This window comes from Scophthalmus maximus, chromosome 10 (assembly GCF_022379125.1).
Source record: "Scophthalmus maximus strain ysfricsl-2021 chromosome 10, ASM2237912v1, whole genome shotgun sequence".
NCBI classification, from domain to species: domain Eukaryota; kingdom Metazoa; phylum Chordata; class Actinopteri; order Pleuronectiformes; family Scophthalmidae; genus Scophthalmus; species Scophthalmus maximus.
Window position 1 is genome coordinate 9,411,759 of NC_061524.1, and position 19,624 is coordinate 9,431,382.

Consider the following 19,624-nt stretch of genomic DNA (forward strand, 5'->3'; position numbering starts at 1 on the left):
CTTAATGTGCCAAGACTATACATGGTTTTTCTTAAAGTAGAACATAGGACTCGCAGCCAGGAAAAACAGAATGGAGTCGTAACGACACCCAAAATGTGCCAGCACGAGATTGGTTTTTATTACCTATACTTTCCCCCCCCCCGTCACTCTGAGGCGTGTGCAGTGTGGAGGCATCACAGCGCAGCCTGAAGAAAAACTTGCAAATACCTTATGGACAATTACAGGTTTGTAACAAGTATGGAAACTTCAGTTGGTGGAGGAAAACTTTCCATGATTCATGCTGTACCTCAGCCACAGAAAAACTAATCCGGAAACCAGAGTCGAGTATTGAAAAAGCAAAATACAAATTTCCCACTGATTCAAAACTGTGACTAAGTGATATTAAATATTCTCGAATATCATTGGGTATTTATAGTTTTATAGAAAACTACCAAGGCTACAAATGAACAACATTCACACCATGTTTAAACAATGCAGATCAAAAAACTGCATCAGGAAAAGGCAAAGAAAAGATTGATATTATTTACACAGCTCTGTAAATTACACATTTATTTTCAAGAAATCTTTTAAATATTTGAAAAAAAAACAACAAAAAAATTCAATGAAACCGCAGCAGACAAAGTTGGTTCTATATAATTTTCAAAAATTGAATGCACCTATTTAATTACATAATTTCTGTACCTGTTAAAACTATTATTGTTTCATTGCGCGGTGCGGACCCCCCGTCTCCTGGTGTGAAAAGGCACTTCACTGTGTGAGGGGAAGCAGAGAAGGTGCAGGGCTGGAGCAGCTGTGAGGGTTGGATAGTTTAAAAGCATCATTATACTCATTCATGCAACTTATCAAAAACAAACAGAAAAAAAAGAATAAACAAAACAGTACAGCCAAGCACCCAGTCAAGAGGGAAATCTCATGGATAACACGATGTAGTACAAAGTTCTGAAAAATTAAGTAGTGACTAGAGAATTTTCCTCAGTTGTATCTCCCAGCAATATTAAAGTTGTATTACATTTCATTCCTCCCAAAACACCGGCAGCTTGCCAGATAAAAAAAACAACACTTCTGGTTTTTAACAGAAAACAGACAGAGTTCATCTTTTGTGTGTGTGTGTGTTTTTGGTTAGCTACAAATCTTAAAGTGTTACAGCTGAAAATGGAAATGTGCTCCAGATGCAATATGGCAGTCAGAGGTCTGAGGTGCGAGTTTAAGGGCTTCTGTGGTGACGCTGCCTTGCTTCACTGCTGCGACAGAAGGGCGTTCCTGTTGGCCTTCATCTTCTCAAGCCGCTTTACTAGGTGATTGTTGGTCATCTCCATCTCCTCTATCTTGTCGAGAGCCGTGCGCAGCTGTGAGGGGAACAGAGGAGAGTTGTTACGTTCAGCCCGCAGACTGACACCAGAAAACACAAGTTGGCCTTTGTCGTTACCTCTCTTTGAAGTTTCCGTTTTTCTGCTTTGAGTTCATCTTCTATTTTCTCAGAGTTATCCGCTGATGACTTGTACCTGGACACTTGCCCTTCAAGTCTATTAATCTGAAAAACGGTCACAAAGGGTTACAACTGGTTGACTTACAGCCCTAACAACGTTTACAAATTTCTGTTTGAACAGTGTGAACTATTACTGGGTTCGTCATTTCTTTACCACTTACATTTTGCTCCATTGTACCCATTTCCTGTTCCGCCTTTGAAAGCTTGAACTTGTATTCACTTATCTGTCTGTTGGCATCTCCTACGGAGAAAACAGAAACAAAACAAGTTTGAAATGCAGAAAACTTTCACAAAGGTAATTTCATGTGTGTCGACACATAACTACAGGGCAAACTTACTCTGCAGCTCAATAAAGTGCAGGTCGGTACCGTTCTCCATCCTCTCCCCATCCGTGTATGCACTGTCCACCTTTGAGTGCTTCTGTCTCTCCTCCTCCAGTTGATTCTTCAGCTTCCTGATCTGAGCCAACAGTTCATCCTTCTCCTCTGCCAACTTCCGTAGCCTGACATCTACACAACAGAATGAGTGACTTTGAACTGATGCACGTTGATGACTAAATCACATCCGATCTGCCTGTTTTGGGTTCATCCATCACGCCCTCAGACTCACCCAGCGGGCCCTCTCCTGCAGACTCCAGCACCTGGGCGGCCTCGTGTGAGACCACAGTGATCCCCGAGGACATGGGCTCGTGGTTGACGTCTCCGTTTGTCGTGCCATCTGGGATGATGACCAGCCCGTGTTTCTGTGGTGACAAAACGCTTATTACTGAGGGAAGAGGTCCACTTACTCTGTCCGCAGAACCTTTATAGTATAGAGGATATGGCACTGATGTCAATTTTGCATATGATACCAACCCCCCTCATCCCAACTGACCAAACAAAACCAACAGCTGGCCGTCATGAATACATGGAGCTTTGATAGCAAAAGCGAAAACTAAAACCTTGAAAAGTAAATGTCAGTCAGTGGATAATAAAATATACACCAAACATCATTTAAACCTGCAGGCACAAACTGAAGTAGGATGAAACAAAGACTTCTAGAGAAATTCTTTCTGTGTTCAGACACGTTTGAAAAAACTTATTATCACAAGTTATATCACAAGTTTCTTTTCCAGTAAACCATGTGCTATAATATTTCTTCTTTTGACATTTGGCAATCTACAAAGACATTCATTGTTTTTGAATGTTGTAGAGTTACTTGCACAACACCTCTAACATTTCACCAGTGTGTTCTATTTACCATGTCAATGTGCACGTGTATGTACGATAACAGATGCTGACTTGTGTGTTTGATGATGCAGCACTATAGCCGCGGTGGAAAGAATCAAATAGGCAGAATTTAAACGCCATGAACGTATTTCTCAAACTTAGTTTTTTTCTTCTTCTGGCACCTACCTCTCCTGCTTTGGCCTTCTCCTTGATGTCAGCGAGCTCATCTCTGAGCTCATCTCTCTCATTCCTAATGCAATCAAAGTACTCTTTCTGCCTCTCTAGGGCCTGGCCACCCGAGACGAGGGGAGACAAGAGAGAGGACAAGAGGCAGAAGAGAAGTTGGATAGACTCGTAGACAAGACGTGCAACACCACATGCTACAGCAAAGACACGTTCCATGCACAAACATGCCAACAACGAGGAAGTAGAAACAAACAGTGAACAAACAGATGAGGACGAGGTGATATGACTCACAAAAAATGTTACAGGGAAAAGTAAAGAGGACAAGTAGAGCACAGGGGCTGTAAAAAATTTTAAGGAGGGAAAAGACTTTTTCCTGATTTTGCAGTGTCAAAAGTTACATATAAATATGATGCTTCTACCATTAAGAGTCTGAATTCATCAACTAACACATTAACTGATCCACAGGTGGACATGCATGTCATGCTTAAGTAAATGAGTGTATCTTAATTTTTTCATAACAATCCTAAAGAAGGTTTGTTTTTGTATTTCACTTCAAGATCTAACACAGCGATGTGAACTTGCTTTGTTAGCTGAGGCTGAAGAATCAAAACTGAAAACCCTGTGATGTCGACATGCAAAAATCCAAACTATGAATATAGTTTTGGTCCAGGTATGTGCTAATGCCAAAAGGGTCTCCATCATGCAGAGAGGCACGGTCTAATGCCTCTGCAAAGCTGCTTTCAGATATGCACTGAAGTCCAGGCATTGTCCTGAACTTTTCTGGAGGGACAGTGTGTGAGAACACAAATGTCTTGTCCTGCCAGCCCCCTAGTAAAATTTACAGAAAATGTCTAAGTGAGCCCATGTGAGAATACAGCAGGAAAATCCTTGCAGGAAGTTGCTTCTGTGAACACATCTGACTCCTACAATATCCTGCTGCGTTCTTTAAATATGAACGGCAAACTCTGGAAAATGTCCACACCCAATTTTTCATATCTGAAAACAGCTTTATATTGTCGGAGCGCCCGTGTGGGACCGCCTACCCCAATCTTTTTGTCCTTCCAGTTTATAGTTTCCTGCAGGTCAAACACCTCTCTGGTGAGGGCATCTAACTTAGTCTGCATTCGCTGGCTCTCCTGGAGCGGCGTTGAGCAGTAACGAGGCGCAACGGCACAGGGTAAGAACAGAACAGGAAGAAATTGAATGGAGAAAAAAGGAGACAAAAGAAGTGAAAATGCACATAAATACATACAAAAAGAAAAAAAACAAACGGGTGAAACAAGTTGAGGAGAGACTGATTTGAGGAGATAATGCTGAGAAGGGAATGAATGATAGTGTTTAGAGTCAGACAGCACAATGGCACAACTGAATGTCAGAGGGGACACAGCAGTAGAAGGGGAGAGGACCTAGAGGCCGGCCAGGGCCAGTCAATCCTTATCAACAGAAGTCTCTGAAGTCTGCACAGAGGCACGACACCTTTCAGGGTGTTGACAGAATCACAGTCTGATGTGGTAACACTGTCAAAAAGGGGAGCATTACCTCTATAAGCTCATCTCTCTGGCGGATTCCCTCCTTCAGTTCTTCTTGTTTGTGCTGCAGGACTGTACAAGTGTGCTTTTGCCTTTCGAGTTCCTGAAATCACAGACAGAACCTTTTTAGCCGCAGCCCTTCTAACATATTTGACAGGTGTGCCTACGTGACGTTGTCTGACATATTCAGATTCAGAAGTGATGTGAGACCTTTGACTTTTCTTCCAGCTCCCTCTTCATCTCCGCCGTCTGTTCCTCCATCTCCTCTATGACGTCCTTTAGCGTGTCCACCTGATAGATGAGGTTGGCTTTGTCGTTGTCCAGCTGTGCGTTCGATACCATGGCTTTCTTATACTTCTCCTCCACCTCTGCAAGTGACTCCTGATATGGGTGGAAGCATGTTAATACACAGAGTAAACTTATTCCACGCACAGCTCACCTTCATGCATCAGGTGGGCCTCTTTGGTATGCTTCTTCTTTAAAAAAAACCCACATTTAACACACCATACATGCTACACACTTATTTTCTCATTTCTAAATGTAAAATCAAGACATAATTCTGTACCACCTCATGTGGTATTTTTAACAGGTCATTTGGGACTAATATTTGATGTGCAAGAGGTAAACGATAATTAAAAAGTTTTTTTTATCAGATTTGCGGAGGAGTGAAACAAGGCTGTAGCGCGGAGCGGGGATCTGAAAGAGAGAACTACAAGTGAACCGGAAACAAGGTGGTGAAGTAAACCTAAGTAAAGTGCATCAGCTGTATTAAACTCTACGAAGAATAAGCCTGGAGTCGGGTTTGTTAGTAAACTACTCGTATATGTGAGAGATCGTGTACAGGCAGCGGTTGAAACTACAGGGCCGTCTGACACAGACAGCGAAAGCCCCAGGTGGAGGAGGAGCCTTGTAATCGAAAGCACTGCCATTACTGTCAGCAGGTGGAGAGTGTTAATCTTCTTCTGACACTTTTGAACACTGCGGAACTGTGCGAGTGTCTTCATTTCAGGCCACAACCAGTGAGCGGGATCAAAACAGGAAGTGAGGGAGGATCATGCAACAGAAAGGGGTCATTACGCAATTCACACTGGGAGCACGCAAAGACACAGTTGTGATTTTAGGAGCTACAGGAGGGGACACAGGAGGGGTATGATTGGGAGGGGGGGTGTTAGTGACGCAATACTGCTCCCAGAGGACAGGAGAAGGCATGCTGTGAACTCAAGCCCCTCTACCTTCAGCTCTTTAAGCCCCTGCATGTATCGCCCTTCTACATCCTGAATCTGGTCCTTTAGTTCATAGATATCCTGTAGGGCAGATGGAAGGAATAGTTCGGGTGAACTGGGGCATCAGAGAGAGGGGGTGGGGGGTATCAAGGAGGTATCAAGGAGAGATAACAGAGCACCCGTGCTTCCATTTCAAAGACGGTCTAGCTGGCATACAAACGACCACCCAGATATAAGGAACAGCTACGCAGGACCTCCCGTGCATACTTCAAGAAAAAACGGTTAAAGCAGACACTTAGAACAGCGGGGAGGGCACAACAGAGGCAATGCTGTGGGAGGTTCATATGCAGAAACAGATTTTTGCATAAATGGCTCAAACGAACGTAAGGGTTCGAGCACAGCGAGAATGTGACGATGATCAGCAGAGTGTAAAACAATTTTACTATATATATATGTATATATATATACATATATATATAGTTGACGGTGTGTATTGTAAACCTTACCCTAAGCTCACTCAGACTGGTATCGGGGTCGTACACGCTACCAGTGTCCGTGCTGCCGCGCCGCGATGAGGTGCCACCCAGCGATGCCAGGGTGGCTGGCGAGAGGCCTGGGGTGGCACAGCGGGAAGACGGCTGCGAAACGCAAAGTGCAGTACAGAATTTCAGTCACAAAAAAACACAAAAAAAACTGTCCAGCAAAGCAAAGTGCAACACAACTCCCGATTGTTATTCAACGCCATCATCCGAACCCGCAGGGCTCTTCAGTGATCCTTTTCAAAGCCTCCTGAGGGAGGCATTGTCACAAACATGTGCCGAAGTGAAAAACAAACTTGACAAACTAGCTCACAACCACCACAGGCTGTGTGCATAAAAGATTTTGCTTATTTGTTGACGTGTTGCCATAGTTACACCACAACCACCCTTACTTAACAGGCACAAGGAGTTTACCTGCTGACTTCCGATGGTTCTTGAGGAAATCTACTTCATTGGTCCCTGATATGTAGCTGAAAACCCGTTCTCGTGCATGTTGAAGATACTAAATAAAATAAAATGGAAATACTGAATAATAATGCACTCACCCGACTATAATCTGGAAACTGCTTGTCACATTTCTCATCCAGCTGAAATGGGAAAAAAAATTAGTATAAAATCAGTTGCACACAAACTTGAAAACCATGCGTCCTGTGTGGTCATGCTTTGAGCGGTGTGCTCCAAGTAAATAAATAAAGTAAATCCGGGAGTTAGTCCGAGTGATGGATAAGTGCTGCATGTTCACAGATCACACAGAGTTGATAACCAGATGAGTAAATTTGAATTACTCAGTGAATCACAACACTCCGTTAAAAATAATATATATCTTAAGTCCATGCTGCTACACACTGCAGCAACATCCACTTCAGCCATCCTAACACCAGTTTACTCATTCAAAAGGTTATGAATAAAAAAAAAAAAATCAGTAGGATTTAGGATGAGTTCTGAAAACCAAAAGTTATTTTTTTTTTTTTAAAACCATGCATTGGTTATAAAATAATTCAAACATCACAGGTGTTGCACTGCATTTGCCGGTCCACTGTTGTGAGCTCGGCTTAGCCACTTACAGCGTCCAGGTCGGGAATGCTCAAATCATCGAGGTCAGACACAATACTGCCCCTTCGGTTGGAGCGGCTGAAATAATCAGCAGCGGACTCGCTAATGTCTGAGAAGTCTGATGACTGCTTACACAACACACAGGATGACGGTGACAGGCAGAGAAAATTAACAACAACAACGAGGGCCAGAAAGGAAAATCAGAGAGGGACAGGACAGAAGAAAAACAGTGACATACACAATGCAGTCAGAGGATCACTCGTCATGGTCAAAGCAGTTCAAATGTATGACAAGGTATGAAGCTGATATAGTGACCGAAACCGCTGTAAAAGCTTTGATTACAAGATCATCAGCTCCAATAACAGAACAGCACTAGTCCCTACAGCTCACCACACTGTCCCTGCGGCCTCTGCTGAAGCGTTCCTGGGACACGCTGCTGACAGTGTCATCATCTGAGGAAGACTGAGAGGAATACGCACACAAACAAACAAACACACAGATACACACACAGGAACACACGCACATGATGAGAGGCCAAAGTAAAGTAGAGGATGGCTGCATGCCCGAAGCTTTTTCTGACAACACACATCCAGCAGCAGTCTCTGTTTTAAACAGATTATTGGATTACTCTAAAGACTATAACCCTATAAAGTACTACTGATTCATGCAATTTGGATAATTTAGTCAACTGCATCAACTCAAACAACATCAGATAAGATAACCTTGCTTCAACAATCTAAGCCTAAAGCACTGCTGACAGAATTCTCAGTTCACACACATTGGTACCAATCAAGGATGCGGTTCTCTAAGGCAAGCTGTAGCCAGTTGGGTATGAGTGGTCAACATCACAGGACGAGGGACGCGTGGTACTGAGAGGGGGGCGAAGGGGGGGCCTGTTAGCAGTCAGTTTCTCTACGTAGTATTAGCTGACGTCATGCAGGGTGGTGGTGGTTATAAGGTGCTCACCGCAGGGCTGCTGCGAGTTGAACTGGCTCCGGAGGAGTACCAGCTGTATTCAGAGGGCTGTGGATGGGGGAGGAGGAGGAGGAGGAGGAGGAGGAGAGGGTAGGTCAGGGGATCAACATGAGGACGGACATGGGGCGACAGGCACAACAGTACGCAGCTGAAGCGCTGTTTGACAAACATTCAGAAGACTTACAGCTCTTGAACTGTTGCCCGAGCCGTAAAGACCAGTGTCATCATAAATAGAGGCCTGGGGGCACACGTGGGAGACAACGCAGGACTCAGCAAAACATGAGAGGGAACATAAATCTTTGACGCACCGTCTAAGGAGGCTGCGTTGGAAGGATTTCTTTGCAACATGCAATAAACAGAAAGACCATTTCCAACTATCATAGTTTGTTTCAGTGTTTTTCAACAAAACCCCTTAGCTTCACACAAACTCCTTCCTTATCTAACTGAAGCACACATTTCTGGTCACTGCCAAAGGCTAAATATAAGTGGCTGGGCATCCTATTAGATGCATGTGGCCACAAGAGAGGGTAAAGGTCTGCTTCTGAAGGTAACTAGAGGCATGCAGGGAGATGCTGGCCAGCCAGTGGACAGAAACTGACCATGCTGTGGCTGCGGGACAGCCCCGTACCAGCGGTGGAGGACGAGGAAGCGGTGGCCTGTCGAATGGGAGGGGAGCAGGAAAGGTCAATTTAGAGGACAGAGAAGTGCTGTAGTGGGAATGTGAGGTGGAGAGAGATTCAACAGCTGCAGCGAGTGGAAACAGGATGAAAGTTTTTGCTGATCCTGAAGCATTCAGAGCCTTCAGCTGAAAGTGTTGGAGTGTGGAAGTCAGGTGAGGTGAGGTAACAATATTCCCTGTCCACTGTTCTAATACTGGTTAGAGCACCACTTTGTAAGTCAGCAAGTCATTTACAGTCAAGTTTTGGCTTACTATAACATAAATAGGACAGATTATCTATAATTGGCATGTTTCTCTTTTCTCTTTGATACTTTAACAATATACAAACAATAGCCCTTATTGCAGTTATATAAGAATATAAATGTCCAATAAACTAGACTCTGCAGATAACAGTGTGCTGCTGTTACAACTAGTGTGGAGTTTTACTGGGTGTCCTTTAACCACCGTATAAAAAGGCGAGTAGTTGGACAGGCAGCACTCAGAGGAAGACTGACCCGAGGCTGGTAGGCGGAAGTGGAGGACGGAGGCTGATAGGTGGAAGTGGACGGCGGAGGTTTGCTCTTCGTTAAGCTCGTGTAGTTCCTTTGATCATGGTACAGACCAGTCTGGAAGAGCAGTGACATTGGACCTCAAACACACACCGACATAGTGAATTTTCAAGTTTCAGACCAACATCCTTTTCAGACCCGATTCAACATGGCTCACATCTACGTGACACTTGAAACTGTAATACATTTTTATCACGGGTGAGGTTGTACAGTACAGTAAATCGTCACCACAAGCCACTATCATCAGTCTTCACTGCCTCCATGCTTGAGGCTGAAGCAGAGACACTAACAGACTAACAGGGTACCACTGACCAGCAGATCCTTCCTCGAAGAGCTGGATGAAGCCTTTTTATTGCCATGAAGGTCATTGTACACAGAACTCTGTTCAGCCCAGAAAAAAGAAAAACCTCAAAATTAAAAAAAAGGACAAGAAGAAAGGCATAGTACACACCAGGATGACTAGGATACATGTACGTACAGTGGAGCGGGAACTCTTGAGGGCAGAGCTAGTGTAGAGGCTGTCAGACTGAAGAGAGAAGAGGAGTCACACAAATTAGCAGAGAAGCATGGTGGCTTCCACTACGTCTTAGATCTGTGCTCGGATAAACATTTTTCTTCTGTCTCACCAACACTAGTTTTGTTGTTCAGTAGGTTGAGTAATCAAACACAGCAACTGACAAAGCAAACCATTTATTTTTCCACACCCAGCCAAGGCCACACCGAGGGAACAAAATATTCTGTCATTGTATCTTACATTACAATGACTGTGTAACAGAAGTTAAGAAAAGAAAATATGCTGTTGAACATGCAGAGTCAACCTAAAGTTGTATCAGCGGGTACAAAGGCAGTCTATTGGCACTTCTACTCTCTGTAGAATACAGTTGAAAACAGCTGCAGCAAGCAACGCCTTTCTGCGTGTTTACTGCTGTTTGATGGTGATTTTCTTTCAATCAACTCTAGCTGATAATGGCCCCTAAGGTCTTGACAGGGTACAAATTTACAAAACAACAACAAATTATATATTTAATTTCCGCGTCAGTCCAACAGAATCACAAAAAACCCGTCAAGAATGATAAAAGATATAAGAAATTTGATGTGGAAAACAGTTGCCTCAATCCTTTGCAGTATCTCTCAATATGAGAAGGGCAGAACTACAGCACGGGGAGAGTAGATATGTGGAAGGAAGGAGGACGCTTCAAGAAAATCTGAAATCTTTGACTGCTATATAAAACACACTTTGTAATGCAAGTTATTTCTGCTTAGCACAATAAGGTTATCAGAAGCTCAACTCATGCTGAGAATCAAGGTATTCAACCTGTTGCCAAACTGCACACAAATATAACAGAACATTATAATTTCACACACATGCGCACACATAACGCACCAGGGCATCTTTTCTACGAGGACTGGACCGACTTTTACTAGAACCCAAGTCACGTATTGCTGATGAAGTTGACTTCAAGGTAAAAGAACAAACAGAAAAAGGCAAACTTTAAGGTTAATTTTCTCTGGAATAAGTAAAGTACGATATGACAATATAAAAAAAAAACATAATCCAAAAGTATTACAGTCCTGAACAAGAATAATGGCTTCCATACTTCACTGTGCCCCTATGAGAACACAGTCTTAATAAAACAGGCAGGGCTGTATTATGTACGCACCCTGTAGCTGCGGACTGACATGACATCATCATCCAGCCCCTGTTAATGTGGAAACATGGAGTCACAGCAGAAAAGCAGACAGAGAGGGACATGGGTGATGACAGATTAACTGCGGGATTATGGGAGAAAGAAGAAGAGGAAATACTGGCAGACAAAGAGGAAGTGTGTGAGGGAGATACAGACCCGGCGTTGACGACTGCTCGACCTACTACTACTTGAGGTTCTGGCTTTTTCTGCGTCAGCCTGGAGTCAAAGAGGACAGTTGGGAAGAATTATAGAGTGAAAGCAGAGAGGCTCAATCAGAAGGGGTGAATAATGTCACTGCAATGCGTAACAGTTGCTATGTGAAGCCCAAACCATGCTACACAACTTCTGTCATCATGTTCCTAAATGGGTATCATGGATATTCGCAAATGTTACTCTCTTTCAGCACAGCAGCCAGATTAATGATAAACAAGGACAGCTAATATATTGCATGTTTTTCTCTCATTTGCTCTTTTAAAAAAGGTTACATAACCGTGCACACACTACTTAACTTGAGGATTAAATCCATGCAAAACCGGTTCATTAACATTCGAAACCATCTACCATTCCTGAGGTAGCTTGCGGTCGGAGGAGAATAGCTAAACTTCCAAACCACCCTTTCGCATGCAGACTCAGCAACTCTAAATAAAGTCAAAGGCCAGAGCCTAGTCTACAGATACACACAGTCACAGATTAGGGGTGTCTCCGAACACTGCTGAGGCATATTTCCGCAGTGAGGTACAGTGTAGTCTGGGAGTCAAGTGTAGCTTAACGGTCAGGGTTGACTGGTGTTCACACACACACACACACACACACACACACACACACACACACACACACACACACACACACACACACACACACACACACACACACACACACACACACACACACACACACACACACACACACACACACACACACACACACACACACACACACACACACACACACACACACACACACACACACACAGGCTGTTAGTGGACTTGGAGGATGCGGCACACTCTTGCTCGCCCCTACCATCCACTGGTGGATCTGACCCCATTTTCTGTTGCCACTGCCAGATGAGTGGTAAGAATGCTGGACAGAGGGAGGAAGTGCCAGGAAAAAACATCATATTTCACTCAAAACTATGAAGATGTCAAAACTGGGTGACATTCACAACAAGAATAGAAACCTTGGTCCATGGATATCTGTGGACATGCAGCACTTTTTGTTTCTTTCTGTGGGTACGGTTTTGTATATGAGTCAGAAAAATCTAAAAGTTTCTTTCAAGACTTAGAGCCAAGCAGCTCCTCCACACCAGTGACTATGGATGCAGATGAGCAGCTTGTAAAAATAGTCAGTTATTGTAGTAACTTGCCATTTAAAAAAAATAAAATAACAGAGGATGTTCGTTCTACAGTTGATCTGTGTTGACAGCATTACACAACATGCTATGTTGAATATTGCTCACATTGCATCTTTTTCAGTCAAGTCCATTTTGTGTCGTGTACCTCTTTCTGCTGCCGTTCAAGTTCCCTCATTCGAATGTCCCTGGCCTCCGCCCGAGCCGCCCTCTTCGCTGCCAGCCTCGCCTCCGCCTGTGAAACACATGAACACACTTGTCAGCCAAAAATGGAAACTGGTAGAGGATGGCAAAGAAGAACTAATAAAAGAAAAAAATCACACTACGACATATAATTTGGGCATTGACTTTACGTATGAGAAAAGAGACATTGGAAAATGTTTGCCTTGATTTAATTTCTTTGACGTGTCACCGTCAAGGCCTATAAGAGCCGAGCTTCTCCCAATAGCTGGAACCAAGTTGGAAAAATCCTTTTGATGATGATGACGACTTTGCAGTAGTGCTGCAAGGTGTGGTTTATTATTCAGATATTAAAAATAATAATTAAACTGCGCAGCATCAGAAAATGTATTAATTCTATGCTCTCTTTTTGCTCAAACTGTTTCAACTTTATGGTCATTTTGGAGCATGTAATAATAGTATTCTCATAATACTATTCTGAGAGCTGCCTCTGTAATTTAGCCAACCCTTTATTGAAATGAATGGAGGGGACAAAAGGCAGCCTCCAAAATGACCACAGAGTTGAATCATCACTGGTGTTTGATACACGAAAAACTGTTTGCTTACGGTGTAAAATACTTTCATAAAAAAGAAGAAAGACAATCGACTTCCCTATGGCCGGAAAAGTGAGAAGAGTCATCATACAATTTGCCAGAATATAGACAGGAGCTAATTTTACAGAGTACCTCAGCAGAGGGGGCTAATTTAAGCGAGCCCCTACACAGACCCGAGGACACGCACGCACGCACGCACGCACGCACGCACGCACGCACGCACGCACGCACGCACGCACGTAGCCGTTCCTTCCATTACGTCCATATTACTAATTACATACTATACATGCTTGAAAACTGAACATTGCCAAAGAATGGCACACTTGCTCACGAAGCCCAGCCCTTTATCTCTGACTAAAAGACAGTCCATAAATACTGTGCATGCTGTGTACAGTATCTCTCTGCAGACAAACACTGTCAGCATTCCAGCAATTTCTTATCTGCACTGCCAGAAAAGAAGGCCCGTGAGTGTAGGCTGGTCCTGTTTCAATAAAAGGCTTTGAGTGAATCCAAACTGTTCTGTAGCGATGCTGAACAACCATCCAAATTAAAAACATGTTTTACCTGTACATCTTGTGTTGTGTGAAAAATCTAGTTAATATCAAAATCTGTAATAAATCAGAAAAATACCCTTTTGATAGAGGACTGAGGTAGATTTTAACAGTAGGAGGAAAAAAGACTGTATTCAGTTGGACAAACTATAGTTTGAGTTGACAGGAGTATAATTACCATCTTGTTTTACAGTGACAGCCCAAGAGAGGCAACTAGTCAAAATCAAGACCCTGGATGACACAGTCTGGAGGAAGTTGACGTAAGCTACAATAATGACTATCACATATATTGTACAGCCAATACACATCTGTTTTCATTTCATCATCACTAATAGTTATTGGTTTATACATGCCATGTGGGACCCTTTGTAACTATTGCCTATGGCTACTCTGAGCGATATTGGAGTCTAACTGATGGGTCATGGAATGAAACATGCTTTGCACAAGGTGCAAAAGGAAGTTAAGCTGTGAATGTATGAGGGAAGCATGCAAACGAGAGAGCAGGAGAGACGGCTGGCTCTGTGGACTGCACCTGTTGAGCTGTCTGACAGTGTGACCTGCTCTGCACAGCAGCACAGCTGAGCTCTCTGTCTCTGTCCTATCTATAGACTGGCCCATCTGGCCCCAAGCTCTGCGACAGCCACATCGAGGGGCTGGGAGAGTAACCGGAGCGGGCCGCCATCAAACACACCTCCAGCACTGTGGGCAAATAGGAGTCCAGCAATCCACCATGAGATCACCTGCAGCACTCGAGAGAGTCAGGGAGAACGACAGAGCTCCAAAGTATATGAAAATTGTTATATTTGGGGTTATGGGCTGTTTGTCAGACTGAAGTAGCAAATTTAAAACATCTGGGCTCTATGAAATTGGAAAAAATACTTCAAATTTCATCAATAATCAATGATATTCCAATACTTAAATTGAAATAGAACTCGAGTGTACAAATGTATAAGTAGTAAGCACCATAAGGCATCTCCAGCTTTATTTGTAAGAAATAAGATAAGTATGGGTATGTTAACAGGGAGGTCCAGATAATTCTGTAAAATGCTGCCGTGAGTGGAATATTTTAAATTCCTGAAAAAAATTGTAAATAAAGATATTTTTTTTCCATAATAACTCCTGACAACTAACTATAATATAGCTCCTTAAACATGCTACATTTGTTTAGATGCAAAAAAACTGATATGTTTTTTCAGGGACAGACCTTAGAGCCTATCACACACATTAAAATCATATCAGACAAATCCCTGAAAATGTCAGTTGCTTGGTGTTTCATTTGATACTTTAAACAAGTCATAAAATTTAAATGTTGTTGTACAATAAAATACGACTGTTAAAAGGCTTACAGTATTGGGGTATTAAGTTCAAAACAGAGAGTACTTTTCCAGTTACTAACAAACTTCATTATTCGCTTTTTCTCTGCAGCCTGAACATCATAAAGAGAGTGTTGACACTTTCCATTGTAATAGTGACTTGTTGAAATCACAAATAAAAATCATATGGACTATGAACTACAGTTACCACACAAATACACACCCCCCTGCACACTAACAAAAGTCAATGATTGCCTTGTTCGAGCACCATTAGCTCCCTTAGATCCTAATCTGATGCACAACGGGTATGAGATGATCATCTGATTCAAACACTGTCAGATTTGTAGGCAAGCTACTGGTATTCAAAAGGAATGGCCGCCCAGTAATGTGGGAGTCTGGTGACGGTGCAGGCTCAAATTCACAGTCACTCTCAGCAGTGATCCGGGCCAAGCACAGACAGGCAGGCTGTAACTTTTCGTAACCAGCCAGGCACAGACACCAAGAAGCAGAAGCTGCAGTGATTCAAAGATTTTTCTAGTAGGGTGGTGATGCATAACAAGTTCGACTCCAAACTCCCTACACAGTTAATCTAATCTGTAGTTAGCTCTATAAAGAGATTCAGATGTAGAACCTTACTGGGAGGGTCAGATGACTCATGTTTCTATGATCGGCCAGCATGACTATAAAGAGAGCAAATGGAGCCTTGTGCTTAGTGCCCGAGAATGAGGCACGCTTTCAAACAGTACAGATGAAGTATTCTTTAAGTGTGCCAAGGCAAATATGAATGAAAAGCTTCACCTGTGAAAGCAGGAAATCGTTTGACTTGATCAGAAACCAGAAAATCTGCAGACAATCTGGCTATATTAACTATGCCTACCAAACACCCTTAAACTCTTTGCACATGGTACTTTTAGCCACCCCATTCTGAAAAAAAAGGGAAAGGAATGGCAGCGCTGCTGTGGAACAAAATGGAATAATCCCATGGCAAGTTGTTACAGGCCAGGCAGCTTCTCTACTCTGCCTGTTTTTCCCCCCCAAACAAAAACACTCAAGTCAATCTCTGTGGTCCACACCAGCTGTCTCTCTCGCCTGGGCTGAAACGCCAACTAGCAAAACCTGAATATCCACATTTAAGTGTATGTTTTGTGTCGCCCCATTTCCTGACACAACTTTGACCATCACACTTCAAATCAAAATAATTGGTTGTGTAACAGATTGAGAATACTGTCCTGCCTCTAGGTTGACTAGGTGTAAATCAGTGTTTTGGAAGAAGGTTAAGTCTGAGATATGACAAGACATCCGATTTATCAGACTCTGCAATAAAAATCTGAATCTACCACCAATATTGCCAAATTTAACTAAGGTAGGCTGATTTTATTTGTGCACTTATATTTCAGTTTTGAAAGGGTGGTTAACAATCTATCTTGAGTTGAAAAAAGCAACAACATGAATCCAAAACCTGCAACACGGTTGAAGTTTTGCTCCGTCATCGCAACAACTGCTTAATTCTACTCTGTAACCTGCTTTTCAATATGTATGCCCCTTTTCTCAGTATGATCAGAATATCATTATGACAATATTGAAACATCATCAAGATCTACTGGTGTTTGAGAGATAATAGTTGAATCATTTCATAATGTTTACAGCATACGCTTAACTGCCCAACTGTTAAGGGGCTAAGTAAATATTGATAATATCTGATTTGGACTTTTAATAAAGTCCACTTTATATATGATTTTAATACTGAAAAAGAATGCACACAATTGAAAGGCACAACGCTTGGAAGATGATCAATGTAGTTTCTTTTGTTAGCATTATTATATTGATACAATAAAGGTTATTGATAGAAGATAGACAGGCTTTGGTAAAACAGTTCATCAATATGTCTTAGTTTAAAAGGCCTCTCTTTTGACCATGGTGCAGTATCAGATCATATTATCATATTACAGCTGATAATGGTTTCAACTTAAAAATATGATGATGGTGCTGCTGCCAAAATTAACAAAATCACAGGTCGACAAATCCATCTTCGAGCCCATTATCTAGAGGATAAACAAGAAAAGCTAAGCTGGATAAAATCACATCAGCATTGATTCAGCAATGCATGAATGGATCACTGCAGGGAGAATATAGCCCAAGCTTTTCCCCGTATTCTCCAATAGGGCGTGTGTGTGATCAGGCATGAACTTACCTCTCGAGCAATGCTACTCAAGGCCTCGTCCTCTGCGGAGAACCGATCTTTCAAGGGGGCACGCTTTCTACCAGAGCCTTGTGTCCCCATGTTGCCTCTGCGACCGCTGTTCCACCAATGATGTAGAAGTCCAGAAAACGGCTGTATGTGAACGCCTAGTGGGAAAATAGAGGCAAAAGAAACTTAAAACAGGGCTGCAAACAAAACAAAGTGCTGGAATAATCTGACCGAAGCATTAGGACTGTGTTTCACTGTGTATGGTTCCATGCACTCTAATCTCCCCAACAACCCATACACTCCCTATCTCTTACTTCCATTCCTGCAAAAACAGACAGTCACTCATGTATGGCACCTACAAGGGCTTTGGATAAACAGTTGTGGCTGACATGAACCAGCTTCCAATGTGACATGCAGGACCTGCACAACATTGTAAATCAACATTTCTAAAATAGCATTCCAGTGAAGGAGAGCTGCTGAGGTGTACGGGAGGATGACAACAATAACTTGAAACATCTGAAACTGATCTGAATCCACGACTGCTCGCTGAGTGGGCTTCGCGTTAACAGCTGGTATGGAATCACTCCTCATCATCGTCAACATGACGACACGTGTCTGGTGAACGTCCAGACGGCAAAGGTTAGAACAGATCGCAGACAAAATCCTCACCGTCGTTGACTGGTACAGTCAGTGGGGAAAACGCCTAGTTTGGGACCCGGCTGAGTCAGACGAGCCGAGCGAAGAAACGAGCGCCACTTTAAAAACGTCCGATGATCTAAACCCCCCCCCCCCCCCCGCCCCGTAGAAATGTATAATCAACAGACTGACCACCGGCTAGGACCCCAGTGAACCCGGACAGTTGCTGATCGAATGACAGCAGAATGAGAAATGTATTGTTAGCTGACGTGAACCAACCAGCCTCCAACTACCACCAAGTCACTGTGACATCAACTTTTCCACTCGCGCACAAAGCTCGCAACGCTGTCTGTCCCTCTTGTGTGCGCGCGGAGCAAATGGGATAGTCACCGCCACTATGTTGCGGCTAAATGTATATCAGTGTGCTGTCCGGTTAGCGTTAGCGAGCTAATTTTACTAGCGTTAAAGTTGACTCCGGTTAGCCAGCTCCCGGGGCGCTAGGCAGACATGCTAACTAGCATGCCGTCCTCCCGACATTCCTATTTGAAAATGTTTCCGTTCAGACGCCGCTCTCACTGCGCTTCCACCGGAGCTAACGCTGTTCAACAACCACAACTATGCGGACATGTCCTCCCCCACCGCAATGAGCTCCCCCGGCACCGAAGACGACCCCCGGGGAACCGAGGCTAGCTGAACCGCTTTAGCTGTGTATTTAGCTTGGATAGCAATCGCGGCTAATCTCGGCTCTACCGAGAGACAGCCAGGGCAAACTGGCACTGATCCTCGTCCCATCCCAAAAATATATAACCGTACCTCCGCGACACCTTTCAACCACCCGCGACGCAGCCCAGGCGTTGTCCCTTTTATCCTGGACGTTCAGGGGAGATCCATTCGGCTTCCCTTCGGAGATTGGTAATGTTTTTGTCCTCACTGACAGCTGTCATCAATCCGCCTTCCTGCCGCTCTCCGCTGCCCTCCTCACCCAGTTTCCACACGCTGGCTAGCTCCAAAGATCCCGGATGTTGGGGAAGAATGAGGGTGTGATGCTGCGTTCACTGACCGCCAGACAAGTCAAAAGACAGTGTTGTGCCCTTCAGGGAGCGGGAGAGAGTGCTTCTTCTCCAAAGACTGATATCTAATAGTTGTTGTGACATTTCCAAGATTGAGCTTTTAGCGGCTGACATCATGGAAACTGTCAACGAGTAAAGACGCAGACTGGTATTACTGTCACTATGACACACCGTGAATTTGATTCTGTTAATCTGTAGTATGGTTTCCATCTGATCCCTGTTCAAGCTATTCGTGAATGTCATTGTTAATATACTTTAAAAAACTATATATATAATTCCCATCAATATATGGCTTTAAATTTGGAGCTTTATCCAATCTAATATAAAGAATCTGTGTGAACAGTGCCAAAGAAGCTGATTATGTTTAGACAAACGAAGAGCAGCTCGGACGGAAAAAAATAGGTTTTACACTATTATATTTATTAATTTATCCTTTTTCTCTGTTTTCTAGTTAAATACATTATGTTCCCACAAGCAGCCAAAAATACCGAGTGGGATATCTATATTTTGTAAATGATTATTTATATATTATAATAATATGAATTATATATTGTTCGCTTTTCCCTGTAATATTGTTATATTGATATGTATTCTTGCATATTTTAAATGCATTTGCAGGAGGCTCACTACA

The 19,624-nt window shown here is 43.1% G+C and overlaps 1 protein-coding gene across 15 annotated transcripts; it reads right to left on the bottom strand.

Moving 5' to 3' along the window:
* Positions 1-94: 94 nt before the first annotated feature.
* Positions 95-18,996, bottom strand: lrrfip2 (leucine rich repeat (in FLII) interacting protein 2). Of its 15 annotated transcripts, XM_047334957.1 has the most exons (27): positions 18,737-18,996; positions 17,291-17,445; positions 12,611-12,697; positions 12,135-12,194; positions 11,271-11,330; positions 11,088-11,126; positions 10,811-10,882; positions 9,905-9,952; positions 9,739-9,807; positions 9,373-9,483; positions 8,799-8,855; positions 8,384-8,437; positions 8,191-8,247; positions 7,615-7,686; positions 7,236-7,349; positions 6,717-6,758; positions 6,139-6,270; positions 5,642-5,713; positions 4,620-4,790; positions 4,420-4,512; positions 3,924-4,016; positions 2,881-2,982; positions 2,096-2,228; positions 1,825-1,995; positions 1,648-1,727; positions 1,427-1,531; positions 95-1,346 (listed from the first exon to the last, which is right to left on the bottom strand). In XM_047334957.1, exons 2-27 carry the CDS (start codon positions 17,378-17,380, stop codon positions 1,236-1,238), a joined length of 2,295 nt encoding a protein of 764 aa, XP_047190913.1. In that variant the 5' UTR covers positions 17,381-17,445; positions 18,737-18,996; the 3' UTR covers positions 95-1,235. The 15 variants fall into 15 exon arrangements, with proteins under 15 accessions (XP_047190913.1, XP_047190914.1, XP_047190915.1 ...); XM_047334958.1 differs by lacking the exon at positions 8,799-8,855 and having other exon boundaries at positions 18,737-18,994; XM_047334959.1 differs by lacking the exon at positions 8,191-8,247 and having other exon boundaries at positions 18,737-18,994.
* Positions 18,997-19,624: the final 628 nt, after the last annotated feature.

Bases quoted from the DNA above. Each gene is read 5' to 3' on its own strand.
- lrrfip2 (XM_047334957.1), bottom strand. From the start codon at position 17,380: ATGGGGACACAAGGCTCTGGTAGAAAGCGTGCCCCCTTGAAAGATCGG. The intron at 11,127-11,270 runs GTCTGTATCTCC...CCACATTAACAG, and splicing joins CGAGCAGTCGTCAACGCCGG to GGGCTGGATGATGATGTCAT. The intron at 10,883-11,087 runs GTGCGTACATAA...TTTACCTTGAAG, and splicing joins TGTCAGTCCGCAGCTACAGG to TCAACTTCATCAGCAATACG.